A 15728-nucleotide genomic window follows, 5' to 3' on the forward strand; every position below is an offset into this window, starting at 1 on the left:
TGTATGTACTGACATGTCAACTACTGGCTGTATGTACTGACATGTGACCTACTGGTTGTGTGTATGGACTGACATGTGACCTACTGGTTGTGTGTATGGACTGACATGTGCCCTACTGGTTGTGTGTATGTACTGACATGTGACCTACTGGTTGTGTGTATGTACTGACATGTGACCTACTGGTTGTGTGTATGTACTGACATGTGACCTACTGGTTGTGTGTATGGACTGACATGTGACCTACTGGTTGTGTGTATGGACTGACATGTGTAACTGATAGATGTACACACTACATGTTCATGTTTTTAAATGTCTGTTCCTTATGTGTCAGACCCCAATAAGTCTAGAGGTCGCCATTAGTGATTCTGTCAGACAGCAGCTCTATAGAGATGAGATGACTTAGTGATTCTGTCAGACAGCAGCTCTATAGAGATGAGATGACTTAGTGATTCTGTCAGACAGCAGCTCTATAGAGATGAGATGATGACTTAGTGATTCTGTCAGACAGCAGCTCTATAGAGATGAGATGACTTAGTGATTCTGTCAGACAGCAGCTCTATAGAGATGAGATGACTTAGTGATTCTGTCAGACAGCAGCTCTATAGAGATGAGATGATGATTTAGAAATAAAATTATAAAGTTATCAAATAAAACAAAAGTAATATCAACAACAACTGAAATATTTTGTTAAAGTAATGTGAATAAATGATGCTAATAAGTGATGAGCAGTAATGGACAGTCACTACCATCATGGGACTTGTATTGTTTTAGTCTGTGTAGCTACAGCATTCAACCCAAATAATGCAAAGTGCATTTAATGTAAAAAAAACTGAATTGAAAACCTTAATCATTTAAAAAAAATAATCGAACCTTAACCAAACCGACCTCAAAAAACACTAATAATTCGTATTAAAAAAGCTTCTGAAGTTTGTAATTTCCCATTTTGAAATTTCAGAATTGATTTGCCCTAACAAAAAATATAGTAACCCTTACAAAAAAAAAACATCCATTAATTATAATCCAGATAATAATTCACATTTTCTGTTGTTGCAGGATAATTCTTCTGCTGTAAGAAACTGGGTCAAATTATTATTTGGCATCTGTAGATCTGTAAAACAATCAGCTAGAGGAAGAACTGTACTAAGATACTGGAGTAAAAAAAAAAAAAACTTAATTAACAGAGGAAGAGAATCAGTGGGACGGATGACTCCAAATGCATTGTATAAAACATTGAATTTAAAGGTAGATGTAGGACTAGAAAACGTATGATAGAGGGAGAAAAAGAGCCTTTAGAGCCAGCCAGAGAGATGACAAAGTGCATGCAGAGATACACACACTTGAGATGCTGGGGACACAGCAGGTGACCCGAGCTCATTTCCTCAAATTAAGAAAACACAAACAGCATACTGCTTTACTGTCTCTGTGTTCTGCTTCATGGAGACCAAATTAGATTATTACTGTGTCCCAAAATGGCACCTTGTTCCTTACAGTATAAAGTGCACTACTTTTGACCAAAGCCCATGGGACTCAAAATGTATGCACTACATTGGGAATATGGTGCCATTTGGGACACGCCGATTGAACATCTGAGAAAGAGTAGCTTACCGGTTCTGATGACTTGTGAAACAATATACAGGTCCCGCTTCATGTCCTTATTACTTAAATCCTGCAGAGCAAAGAGGGTAAAACATGACTTAGTGATGTCAGAGATGATGAAGGAGATGTTAACATGGTACTTAGTGATGTCAGACATGATAAAGGAGAGGTTAACATGGTACTTAGTGATGTCAGAGATGATGAAGGAGATGTTAACATGTTAATTAGTGATGTCAGACATGATAAAGGAGAGGTTAACATGGTACTTAGTGATGTCAGAGATGATAAAGGAGATGTTAACATGGTACTTAGTGATGTCAGACATGATAAAGGAGAGGTTAACATGTTTAACATGCTACTTAGTGATGTCAGAGATGATAAATGGAGAGGTTAACATGTTAATTAGTGATGTCAGAGATGATAAATGGAGAGGTTAACATGTTAATTAGTGATGTCAGACATGATAAAGGAGAGGTTAACATGCTAATTAGTGATGTCAGAGATGATAAAGGAGATGTTAACATGGTACTTAGTGATGTCAGACATGATAAAGGAGAGGTTAACATGTTACTTAGTGATGTCAGAGATGATAAAGGAGAGGTTAACATGTTACTTAGTGATGTCAGACATGATAAAGGAGAGGTTAACATGTTAATTAGTGATGTCAGAAATGATAAAGGAGATGTTAACATGGTACTTAGTGATGTCAGACATGATAAAGGAGAGATTAACATGGTACTTAGTGATGTCAGAGATGATAAAGGAGAGGTTAACATGTTACTTAGTGATGTCAGAGATGATACAGGAGAGGTTAAGATGTTAATTAGTGATGACAGAGATGATTGTTTGATGATCATAAAAATGTTTGTGTTTGTTTGTATGTACAGTTTACCGCGTGTGTGTGTTCGTGTGTGTGTTTTTATGTACAGGTTACTGCACATGTGTGTGTGTGTTTGTATGTACAGGTTACTGCGTGTGTGTGCGTGTGTGTGTGTTTGTATGTGTGTGCGTTTGTATGGACAGCTTACTGCACGTGTGTGTGTGTGTGTGTGTGTGTGTGTGTGTGTGTGTGTGTGTGTTTGTTTGTTTGTATAGACAGCCTACTGCATGTGAGTGTGTGTGTGTGTGTGTGTTTGTTTGTATAGACAGCCTACTGCATGTGAGTGTGTGTGTGTGTGTGTGTGTGTGTGTGTGTGTGTGTTTGTTTGTATGGACAGCTTACCGTGAACAGAGCACACGAACGATCAACCTTGTCTGTGTTCTTGGGACCTTCATTCTTGTTCAGTCTCACCATAAATTTCTCACTGAAATGACAAACAGAGACACTGAAATGGTGCAGTGTTAACTGGGCCACTGGACTGACAGTATTATAAACAAATGCATCGCAAAATAAAGACGGAAACAGTATATATTATTATACATTATATAATCAGCTTTTTGATTACAACTAATTATTCAATACACTAAAAAATAATCATAAGCCCAAATATATACATTTTATATGCAAATACTATATGTAATGTCTGAGACACACACGCACGCACACACACACACACACACACACACACACACACACACACACACACACACACACACACACACACACACACACACACTCTGCATGCAACAGTCTGACTCAGAGGGGTAGGAAGCTCGGCTCCAACGATCACAGCATATTTCTTATTTTTCTCTTATTAATATTGTGTCCGATGGCCTCATGCTGCGGCTCCTCGTGACTCACAGAAAGCAAAGACAGCCCATCTAAAGTAAGACCACACCCATGACCACACCCATGACCACACCCATGACGACACCCATGACCACACCCACGGCCACAACCCATGACCACACCCATGACCACACCCATGACAACACCCATGACCACACCCACGGCCACAACCCATGACCACACCCATGACCACACCCATGACCACACCCATGACGACACCCATGACCACACCCATGACGACACCCATGACCACACCCACGGCCACAACCCATGACCACACCCATGACGACACCCATGACCACACCCATGATGACACCCATGACCACACCCACGGCCACAACCCATGACCACACCCATGACGACACCCATGACCACACCCATGATGACACCCATGACCACACCCACGGCCACAACCCATGACCACACCCATGACCACACCCATGACGACACCCATGACCACACCCATGACGACACCCATGACCACACGCACGGCCACACCCCATGACCACACCCATGGCAACACCCATGACCACACCCATGACCACACCCATGACGACACCCATGACCACACCCACGGCCACAACCCATGACCACACCCATGACGACACCCATGGCCACACCCATGACGACACCCATGACGACACCCATGACCACACCCATGATGACACCCATGACCACACCCACGGCCACAACCCATGACCACACCCATGACCACACCCATGATGACACCCATGACCACACCCACGGCCACAACCCATGACCACACCCATGACGACACCCATGACCACACCCATGACGACACCCATGACCACACCCATGACGACACCCATGACCACACCCACGGCCACAACCCATGACCACACCCATGACCACACCCATGACCACACCCATGACGACACCCATGACCACATCCACGGCCACAACCCATGACGACACCCATGACCACACCCATGACCACACCCATGACGACATCCATGACGACACCCATGACCACACCCGTGACCACACCCGTGACCACACCCATGACCACACCCATGACCACACCCACGGCCACACCCACGACCACACCCATGAGGTACTATCTTTACACACCAGATACCGTCTGTTGGGTCCAGTAAGGACAAACCATCAGCACAATATAAATGTCGCCAAATGAGTAGTTATTAATCTACACACCAACAGCAAGCTACTAGTTTATCTATTAATCTGCACACCAACCGCTAGACTATCTGTTATATCCTATTTATTTATTCTCCAGGAGAAACTTGAATCAGCCATCGCCTCACCTGCTACCATGCTACGTTTGCGTGCTCCACGGGGTACCATCAATCACAGTAGGATAAATTGCATGTTGTCTCTTGGAGAGAAAATTCATTTAAGGGCCAGCTGTGCTGCCCAGTTCTGAGCCAATTGCAATTTTTAGAGGTCTCTCTTTGTGGCACCTGACCACACGACTGAACAGTAGTCCAGGTGTGACAAAGCTAGGGCCTGTAGGACCTGACTTGTTGATAGTGGCAGAGCAGCGCTCTATTATGGACAGATTTCTCCCCATCTTAGCTACTGTTGCATCAACATGTTTTTTGAATTGACATGTTTACAATGCAGGGTTACTCCAAGCAATTTAGTCATCTAAACTTGCTCAATTTCCACATTATTTATTACAATATTTAGTTGAGGTTTAGGGTTAAGTGAATGATTTGTCCCAAATACAATGCTTTTAGTTCTTGAAATATTTAGGGCTAACTTATTCCTTGCCACACATTTCCGTCACTGTAGTAGCTGACGTGTATAGTGTTGAGTCATCCGCATACATAGACACTACTCAAAGCCAGTAACATGTAACAGTAGGCAGCTTCCCTGGGTAATTCCTGATTCTACCTGGATAATGTTGGAGAGGCTTCCATTAAAGAACACCCGCTGTGTTCTGTTAGACAGGTAACTCTTTATCTGCAATATAGCAGGGGGTGTAAAGCCAGAACACGTTTTTCTAGCAGCAGACAACGATCAATAATGTCAAAAGCCGCACTGAAGTCTAACAAAAAGGTTACCACAATATTTTCATCATCAATTTATCTCAGCCAATCATCAGTCATTTGTGTAAGTGTCGTGCTTGTTGAATAGCCTTTCCTGTACGCTTTCTGAAAGCCTATTGCCAATTTGTTTACAGTAAACAATTGTTCAAAAGAACAGCTGTTTTTTCTCTTTGCTCTAGGTCAGTGGAGGCTAATGAAGGGAGGACAGCTGACAATAATGTTGGGAACGAATGGAATGGCATCATTGGCCCAACATCGCCTGGGTTTGGCATTGGCCCAACATCGCCTGGGTTTGGCATTGGCCCAACATCGCCTGGGTTTGGCATTGACCCAACATCGCCTGGGTTTGGCATTGACCCAACATCGCCTGGGTTTGCCCAGTGTAGGCCATCATTGTTAATAAGAATTTGTTCTTAACTGACTTGCCTAGTTAAATAAAACAAAAACCAACAAAAATATATATATATATTTTTTATATATATATTTTTTTTTTGTAAGATAGTTAGTTTGAAGTCGAACTAACGCTCTTGGGTAAGCTAGCTATAGTATCCAGGTGTAGTTTCAAGTCCTCTAAGGTAGTGTCATAACGTTGGCCTGGGGGTAGGTTAATGGCAGTCATAAATACCTCTTCTCCCCTTTGTCCTCTCTCTACCCTACGGATGTTACATTTGCAAAACCCTTGTTTAACATAGAGATTCTGGGAACATCAGAAGGTGGGGGGAAATGAACTATATTCTGGTAATCCGACCAATGGAACATATACGGTGGTACTTAATGAATAGGATGTCAGTTCAGTGGTCATCTGAGACATTCTCATCAATGATAAGACAACATAAACTCTACAGTGGAAAGTCTACACATCAGAGTTATCGGATTCACATGGAATTGTTGTTCAATTTAAATGTTTGAATATGAAATTATTTGTGATGGGATGAAATGTAATTTTAGCTTCTAAAATGTGAGAATTGGGTTTTCATGAGTGAATTAGGCCCGACTCAGTGGCCCGCCCACGTGAGGAGACACAGGTTGTAAACTATGAAACACACCCCTTTTCGCCCTCCACTATATAAGCCCTTGACAAAAATGTAATCTCCTGTTCCAAGTACGTGAGGTCTGCAGCCTCTGCGTTAAAAGGACTAACATGTCCACTACAGAACTAAGCCAACCTCAGCGTAAGCTTTGGTTACGAATGGTATGAACTTTGAACTCTTATTCACTACAGAAGTGAATCCCCCTAGTCGTTGAGTTAGCAACAGCAGCTGCAAACGCAGGCTAGGAAAGAACAGACAGAGTATCCCGTCTATCACACAACGACGTTACTACAACATATGCAATTGACCACCAGAGACATTCTTCGAAGGACAAAGGACTCGGTTTGGCAACACGGCCTTCCATCTACCACAGTAAATATTTATTGCATTTTCCTTTTCAAATGGGCGGTAATTTAGAATGCATAAGATAATGTATTTATGATAGCACAGCTTCTCTCTTTGTCCCTCAGTCTTCCCGCTCTTTCACTTTTCTTTTGTGTAACCAGCTGTCATATCTGTTCCGTCCACTAGGGACATTTTCCTTTATAAGGTAATTTGTAATCAAGGTATGATTCATTCTTTGTACATGTAATTCTGTGTGATTAGTTGGGTATTTAGTAAATAAATAATTAAACCCAATTTTGTATTGCTGATTCAACTTGTTAGCCAAGGTTCATGAAGATAACCAAGAATTTACAACTTTCAGATGAGACTGAATTAAGGTGACGATTAATATTGACTGCTATTGATGTAAAATATTACTAGGTCTTTAAGAGTTTATTCGGAAGATAACAGCTCTATAAATATTATTTTGTGGTGCCCCGACTCTCTAGTTAATTACATTTACATGATTAGCTCAATCAGGTAATATTAATTACGGAGAAAAGGATTTTATAGAATAGCATGTCATATCACTTAATCCGGCATAACCAAAGACACAACAGTAGCTAGATATTTATATTCTAACACACACAGACTCAAGGAGAATCTATCATCCCTGGGGAGTGAGAGCTGTGGGGAACGCGATACCGAGTCTGAGTCCCTGCAGCTGCACTCTGAGAGCAGACTGCAGGGTGGGCAGTCTTTGATGAATGGTGCTGTGGTTTGAGGTGTGTGTCCAAAATGGACCCCTATTCCCTAGTCCACTTATTTGGATCAGAGCGCCTGTGTGTGTGTGTGGGGGGGGGGGGAGATTTATAGGGAATAACGGGCCATTTCAGATGCACACCCCAAACCACACAGCATTGCACAATCATCAAAGATGGCTGCCTGCTAATGTCTTCCTCAGGGGAGTGATATGAGGATACCCACCACTCAGCACTCAGCTAAAATGAGACTTTAGTTAAGAGACCATTGAAACAATACAGGATCAAACAATACAGAAGTATTAGATACATACAGTATTTAAACATGTTCAGTGTGGAAAAAGGGTAACATCCAGGCTGGATGACAAAATCAATATGTAATTTCCATTGTTTGTTTGCACAGAAAACGCAGAGAGGTTTCTGAATGTAGCTTTACCCAATCGCAGGTCAAGTTGCAGTGAGTTGTGCACAGTGACCTGGAGAGCAGTGATATTTATGGAGTCTGTGTTCAACGGAGACAATGTTTTAAATAAAAACTGAATGTTGAATGATGTTTTGTTGGACACTAATAAAATCTGAGTTTACAATGAAATCATACCTGTGAGTACAACAAGGGAGCTGGAGGAATAGGCAGTTGCAAATGAGAACATGTTCTCAACTAGCGTACCTGGTTAAATAAAGGTGAAATAAAAAAATAAAAGAGGGAAGGAACTAGGGATTATTTCAATCACTGAGTAATGTTGTGGTGCTGAACAGTGTGTGTGTGTGTGTGTGTGTGTGTGTGTGTGTGTGTGTGTGTGTGTGTGTGTGTGTGTGTGTGTGTGTGTGTGTGTGTACAGCTACAGAGGAACTCCATGATCTAGCGTTACTATAACAACCACTACGTCTACAGAGGAACTCCATGATCTAGTGTTACTATAACAACCACTACAGTTACAGAGGAACTCCATGATCTAGTGTTACTATAACAACCACTACAGTTACAGAGGAACTCCATGATCTAGAGTTACTATAACAACCACTACAGTTACAGAGGAACTCCATGATCTAGCGTTACTATAACAACCACTACGTCTACAGAGGAACTCCATGATCTAGTGTTACTATAACAACCACTACAGTTACAGAGGAACTCCATGATCTAGAGTTACTATAACAACCACTATAGTTACAGAGGAACTCCATGATCTAGAGTTACTATAACAACCACTACGTCTACAGAGGAACTCCATGATCTAGAGTTACTATAACAACCACTACGTCTACAGAGGAACTCCATGATCTAGAGTTACTATAACAACCACTACGTCTACAGAGGAACTCCATGATCTAGAGTTACTATAACAACCACTACGTCTACAGAGGAACTCCATGATCTAGAGTTACTATAACAACCACTACGTCTACAGAGGAACTCCATGATCTAGCGTTACTATAACAACCACTACAGTTACAGAGGAACTCCATGATCTAGTGTTACTATAACAACCACTACAGTTACAGAGGAACTCCATGATCTAGTGTTACTATAACAACCACTACAGTTACAGAGGAACTCCATGATCTAGTGTTACTATAACAACCACTACAGTTACAGAGGAACTCCATGATCTAGAGTTACTATAACAACCACTACAGTTACAGAGGAACTCCATGATCTAGCGTTACTATAACAACCACTACGTCTACAGAGGAACTCCATGATCTAGCGTTACTATAACAACCACTACAGTTACAGAGGAACTCCATGATCTAGAGTTACTATAACAACCACTACGTCTACAGAGGAACTCCATGATCTAGCGTTACTATAACAACCACTACAGTTACAGAGGAACTCGCGTTACTATAACAACCACAAACAGGGAATATGTGAGGGGGGGGCATTGGTTGAATAAAAATAAGAATAGTCTTGTTTTCGGCTGCCCTCTCAGCCTACGCAGGGCTAGCACATGGACAGGTTGTGAGTGGGATGGACTGCAGTTATAGTTCTGTCATAAATGGAGAGGAGAGGAGATGAGGGAAGGGCGAGGAGAGGAAAGGAGAGGAGAGGAGAGGAAGGGAGAGGAGAGGAGAGGAGAGGAGGGGAGAGGAGAGGAGGGGAGAGGAGGGAAGGGCGAGGAGAGGAAAGGAGAGGAGAGGAGAGGAAGGGAGAGGAGAGGAGAGGAGGGGAGAGGAGAGGGAGAGGAGAGGAGAGGAGAGGAGAGGAGAGGGAGAGGAGAGGAGAGGAGAGGAGAGGAGAGGAGAGGGAGAGGAGAGGAGAGGAGAGGAGAGGAGAGGAGGGAGAGGAGAGGAGAGGAGAGGAGAGGAGAGGAAAGGAGAGGAGAGGAGAGAAGGGAAAGGAGAGGAGAGGAGAGGAGAGAAGGGAAGGGAAGGGAAGGGAGAGGAGAGGAGAGGAGAGGAGAGGAGAGGAGAGGAGAGGAGAGGAGAGGAGAGGAGAGGAGAGGAGAGGAGAGGAAAGGAAAGGAAAGGAGAGGAGATTTGACAAAGAAAGCTACACTTCAGCCCACATTTATTTAAATATGCCTCCTTGGTAACTAAGTCTCCTTGGAAACTATAAAACTACTAGAGCTCCTTCGGTCTCAAGGCAAACCTCTTCAGTCTTTATTGATTCTACTGTGTTCTCGTGAAACAAGTCCTCCTCTACATATTACCCTCTTTATATTTCTCCAGAGCACCTCCAGAGACCAGAATCACATGAACAGTAAATATTTCTCTCTCTATAAGTTGTTGCTGTTCCTTTTGTTCTTTCTTTCCCCTCCTGGGTTCTGAAGGATGACAAATACATGTCAGTATCGCAGAGGGTTGATGTAGTATGTTCTCAGTGACAGACTACAGTGTATCTTCATCACCTCCTCCTTCAGAACAGAGGCTGCCACACACACACACACACACACACACACACACACGCACGCACGCACGCACGCACACACGCACGCACGCACACACACACACACACACACACACACACACACACACACACACACACGCACACACGCACACACGCACAAGGAAGCGCACACACACGCACACACACACACACACGCACAAGGAAGCGCACACACACACACACACACACGCACGCACACACACACACACACGCACAAGGAAGCGCACACACACACACACGCACGCACACACGCACACACACACGCACGCACGCACAAGGAAGTGCACACACACACACACACACACACACACACACACACACACACACACACACACACACACACACACACACACACACACACACACACACACACACACACACACACACACACACACACACACACACACACACCTGCCACTTGTAACCTGAGCTGACTGTCATTGTGAGAGAAGATAATGCCATGACAACAACAAGTTATCTTGACAACAGGTTATCAAGGTCAAGCCAACTGGACAAGTTTCCTTAAGCTGATCTCTGTGTGTGGAGGTGGAGGAAGGGGGACGCAGGAAAGAGGAGGTACACAGTATGTGTGTGTGTTGCCCGCTGTTCGTCTAGCTATCTCCCTCCTCCTCTGTCTACCCCCCCTGCCTCCCCCATCTCCCCCCTGCCTCCCCCATCTCCCCCTGCATCCCCCATCTCTCCCCAATCTCTCCCCGCCTCCCCCATCTCTCCCCTGTTTCCCCCATCTCTCCCGCCTCCCCCATCTCTCCCCTGTCTCCCCCATTTCTCCCCTGCCTCCCCCATATCTCCCCTGCCTCCCCCATTTCTCCCGTCTCCCCCATTTCTCCCCTGCCACCCCCATATCTCCCCTGTCTCCCCCATATCTCCCCTGCCTCCCCCATATCTCCCCTGCCTCCCCCATATCTCCCCTGCCTCCCCCATATCCCCCCTGCCTCCCCCATCTCCCCCCTGCCTCCCCCATCCTCCCATCTCCCCCTGCATCCCCCATCTCTCCCCAATCTCTCCCCGCCTCCCCATCTCTCCCCTGTTTCCCCCATCTCTCCCGCCTCCCCCATCTCTCCCCTGTCTCCCCCATTTCTCCCCTGCCTCCCCCATATCTCCCCTGCCTCCCCCATTTCTCCCGTCTCCCCCATTTCTCCCCTGCCACCCCCATATCTCCCCTGTCTCCCCCATATCTCCCCTGCCACCCCCATATCTCCCCTGCCTCCCCCATATCTCCCCTGCCTCCCCCATTTCTCCCCTGCCTCCCCCATTTCTCCCCTGTCTCCCCCATATCTCCCCTGCCTCCCCCATATCTCCCCTGCCTCCCCCATTTCTCCCCTGCCTCCCCCATATCTCCCCCACCTCCCCCTGCCCCCCATCCCTCCCCTGCCTCCCCCATCTCTCCCCTGCCTCCCCCTCTCCCATCTGCCCCCCTGCCTCCCCCATCCCTCCCCCATCTCCCCCTGCCTCCCCCATCTCCTCCCATCTCTCCCCTGCCTCCCCCATCTCTCCCTCATCTCCCCCCTGCTTCCCCATCTCACACACACACACACACACACACACACACACACACACACACACTGCTCTACATCAATCTCATTATATACATTAGCTATTCATTATCTTTTAAGATCACTAAAACAACAATACATTATTTATTAGCCACATTAATGAAACTATGCATTATTCATTACAGCAGCACTGTACTGCTAGTTCAACATCAGGGACTAATTGTCAGGAAAATGTATACTGAACGAGGTTTTAAGCGAATGCAAAGTACTTAAATGTTTTTCATGTAAACGGCTAAATGGATCAGAGGAAATCAATCAAATTTCATAAACATTTTGACTACAACGATGTTGATATGGACGACTTTTAACAGTTGCTTTTCCAAAAAACAGGGGTGTTCCATAACCTCTTCTATATTTCCACTCCATCACCGGATTCTCAGGTTGTACAGGTGAACAGGCCCCCGTTGAACGTTAAACCGGAAACTCTAGAATCCCTTTTACTTGATAGCTTTCACTTCCTCCGGTTGTTCAGGTAGTTGGACCCCGAAAACGCTTTGCGTCCCTTTTACCTGATCTGTTTCCCCTCCCTGAGGTCGTAGAGAGAGAAGGAGACGTCTGTGTCTTCTCCCATGGTGTTGTAGGTGAAGCTCTTCAGGCTGACGAACAGGTGGTGAGGGACGGGGATACGACAGGGCTCTACACCGTGGCTCCGACGCACACTGTCAGCCTGCGTAGACGAGACGGCACAGAGACGTGTACACAGAGACGTGTACACAGAGACGTGTACACAGGGCTAGAATACACTGTCAGCCTGCGTAGACGAGACGGCACAGAGACGTGTACACAGAGACGTGTACACAGAGACGTGTACACAGAGACGTGTACACAGGGCTAGAATACACTGTCAGCCTGCGTAGACGAGACGGCACAGAGACGTGTACACAGAGACGTGTACACAGAGACATGTACACAGGGCTAGAATACACTGTCAGCCTGCGTAGACGAGATGGCACAGAGACGTGTACACAGAGACGTGTACACAGAGACGTGTACACAGAGACGTGTACACAGGGCTAGAATACACTGTCAGCCTGCGTAGACGAGACGGCACAGAGACGTGTACACAGAGACGTGTACACAGAGACGTGTACACAGGGCTAGAATACACTGTCAGCCTGCGTAGACGAGATGGCACAGAGACGTGTACACAGAGACGTGTACACAGAGACGTGTACACAGGGCTAGAATACACTGTCAGCCTGCGTAGACGAGACGGCACAGAGACGTGTACACAGAGACGTGTACACAGGGCTAGAATACACTGCCTTTTTTCTTGTTTACTTAATTAACTTGACGGTAAAAGTGTTACCTGAATTTAACATTTTTAGTTGGCCCAAACTTAGCTCCAACATGAGAAAACGTAGGCAAAAATTCAGTCAACTTAAAATGATGTGTTTACTCAATTTGTCTCAAATACAAATTATTAATTTGCCATTTTGTGGAATTAGTTACACACACAGTACATTTAACATGGTCTTTCAACTTACATATTTGACATACATGTTGTGCATGTTCATTTATACAGTAATTAGTATTCATCATGTCCTCACCTGGGATTTAAACTCACAACCACCTGGTTCACAGCATTCCAATCTTCCTGCTACACCTGCGTCTCCATCATGTCTGTGTCAATCACTGATTTCACTGCTACACTTTGCACTTCAATGTAAATCTCAGCTGTGCTAAATGTAACACTCAAGAAAAACTATTTTATTTCTCAGTGATTCGGGAGTACCATTAAAACAGAGCAAAATGCCAACAACGATACAGAAAAACCTGAAAATGCTTAAATAAGCAAATCAAATCAATGATGAGAGAATATTGATATCAAACAATAATGGACACAGATATGGAGGCGGTGCAGGAAGATTAGAATTTAATGTAATCAATCGGTTCAAATCCCAGGTGAGGACATGTTGAATGCTAATTACTGTTTAAGTGAACATGTTCATAGTGGTGTTTAACTAGTTGTGTTTCTTCATACTGGGTGATGTCAACCTCCTGTTATCTTATTGTGATTGGTCCACCTAGCCATCTGAAGATGAATGTACTGACTCTGATTGGTCCACCTAGCTATCTGAAGATGAATGTACTGACTCTGATTGGTCCACCTAGCCATCTGAAGATGAATGTACTGACTATGACTGGTCCACCTAGCCATCTGAAGATGAATGTACTGACTATGACTGGTCCACCTAGCCATCTGGAGATGAATGTACTGACTATGACTGGTCCACCTAGCCATCTGAAGATGAATGTACTGACTATGACTGGTCCACCTAGCCATCTGGAGATGAATGTACTGACTATGACTGGTCCACCTAGCCATCTGAAGATGAATGTACTGACTCTGATTGGTCCACCTAGCTATCTGAAGATGAATGTACTGACTCTGATTGGTCCACCTAGCCATCTGAAGATGAATGTACTGACTCTGATTGGTCCACCTAGCTATCTGAAGATGAATGTACTGACTCTGATTGGTCCACCTAGCTATCTGAAGATGAATGTACTGACTCTGACTGGTCCACCTAGCCATCTGAAGATGAATGTACTGACTCTGATTGGTCCACCTAGCTATCTGAAGATGAATGTACTGACTCTGATTGGTCCACCTAGCCATCTGAAGATGAATGTACTGACTATGATTGGTCCACCTAGCCATCTGAAGATGAATGTACTGACTCTGATTGGTCCACCTAGCTATCTGAAGATGAATGTACTGACTCTGATTGGTCCACCTAGCTATCTGAAGATGAATGTACTGACTATGATTGGTCCACCTAGCTATCTGAAGATGAATGTACTGACTCTGATTGGTCCACCTAGCTATCTGAAGATGAATGTACTGACTCTGACTGGTCCACCTAGCTATCTGAAGATGAATGTACTGACTCTGATTGGTCCACCTAGCTATCTGGAGATGAATGTACTGACTCTGACTGGTCCACCTAGCCATCTGAAGATGAATGTACTGACTCTGACTGGTCCACCTAGCTATCTGGAGATTAATGTACTGACTCTGACTGGTCCACCTAGCTATCTGGAGATTAATGTACTGACTCTGACTGGTCTACCTAGCTATCTGAAGATGAATGTACTGACTCTGACTGGTCCACCTAGCTATCTGAAGATGAATGTACTGACTATGACTGGTCCACCTAGCTATCTGGAGATGAATGTACTGACTCTGACTGGTCCACCTAGCCATCTGAAGATGAATGTACTGACTATGACTGGTCCACCTAGCCATCTGAAGATGAATGTACTGACTCTGATTGGTCCACCTAGCTATCTGAAGATGAATGTACTGACTATGACTGGTCCACCTAGCCATCTGAAGATGAATGTACTGACTATGACTGGTCCACCTAGCTATCTGAAGATGAATGTACTGACTCTGACTGGTCCACCTAGCTATCTGAAGATGAATGTACTGACTATGACTGGTCCACCTAGCTATCTGGAGATGAATGTACTGACTATGACTGGTCCACCTAGCCATCTGAAGATGAATGTACTGACTCTGACTGGTCCACCTAGCTATCTGAAGATGAATGTACTGACTATGACTGGTCCACCTAGCTATCTGGAGATTAATGTACTGACTATGACTGGTCCACCTAGCCATCTGAAGATGAATGTACTGACTATGACTGGTCCACCTAGCTATCTGGAGATGAATGTACTGACTCTGACTGGTCCACCTAGCTATCTGAAGATGAATGTACTGACTCTGACTGGTCCACCTAGCTATCTGAAGATGAATGTACTGACTATGATTGGTCCA

General features: G+C 44.7%; 1 protein-coding gene across 5 annotated transcripts in view; it reads right to left on the minus strand.

Annotated features, from left to right (window-relative positions):
• dock3 (dedicator of cytokinesis 3) overlaps positions 1 to 15728 on the minus strand; it is a 442683-nt gene that overhangs the window by 159218 nt on the left and 267737 nt on the right. For all 5 annotated transcript variants that reach the window (XM_064967497.1, XM_064967500.1, XM_064967498.1 and 2 more), the window contains exons 9-11: positions 12448 to 12605; positions 2819 to 2900; positions 1606 to 1666 (exon numbers count right to left, since the gene is read on the minus strand). In XM_064967497.1, coding sequence (XP_064823569.1) covers positions 1606 to 1666; positions 2819 to 2900; positions 12448 to 12605 — 301 coding nt within the window. The remainder of the gene's footprint in view (positions 1 to 1605; positions 1667 to 2818; positions 2901 to 12447; positions 12606 to 15728) is intronic.

This window comes from Oncorhynchus masou, chromosome 6 (genome assembly GCF_036934945.1).
Source record: "Oncorhynchus masou masou isolate Uvic2021 chromosome 6, UVic_Omas_1.1, whole genome shotgun sequence".
In the NCBI taxonomy this organism is placed as follows: domain Eukaryota; kingdom Metazoa; phylum Chordata; class Actinopteri; order Salmoniformes; family Salmonidae; genus Oncorhynchus; species Oncorhynchus masou.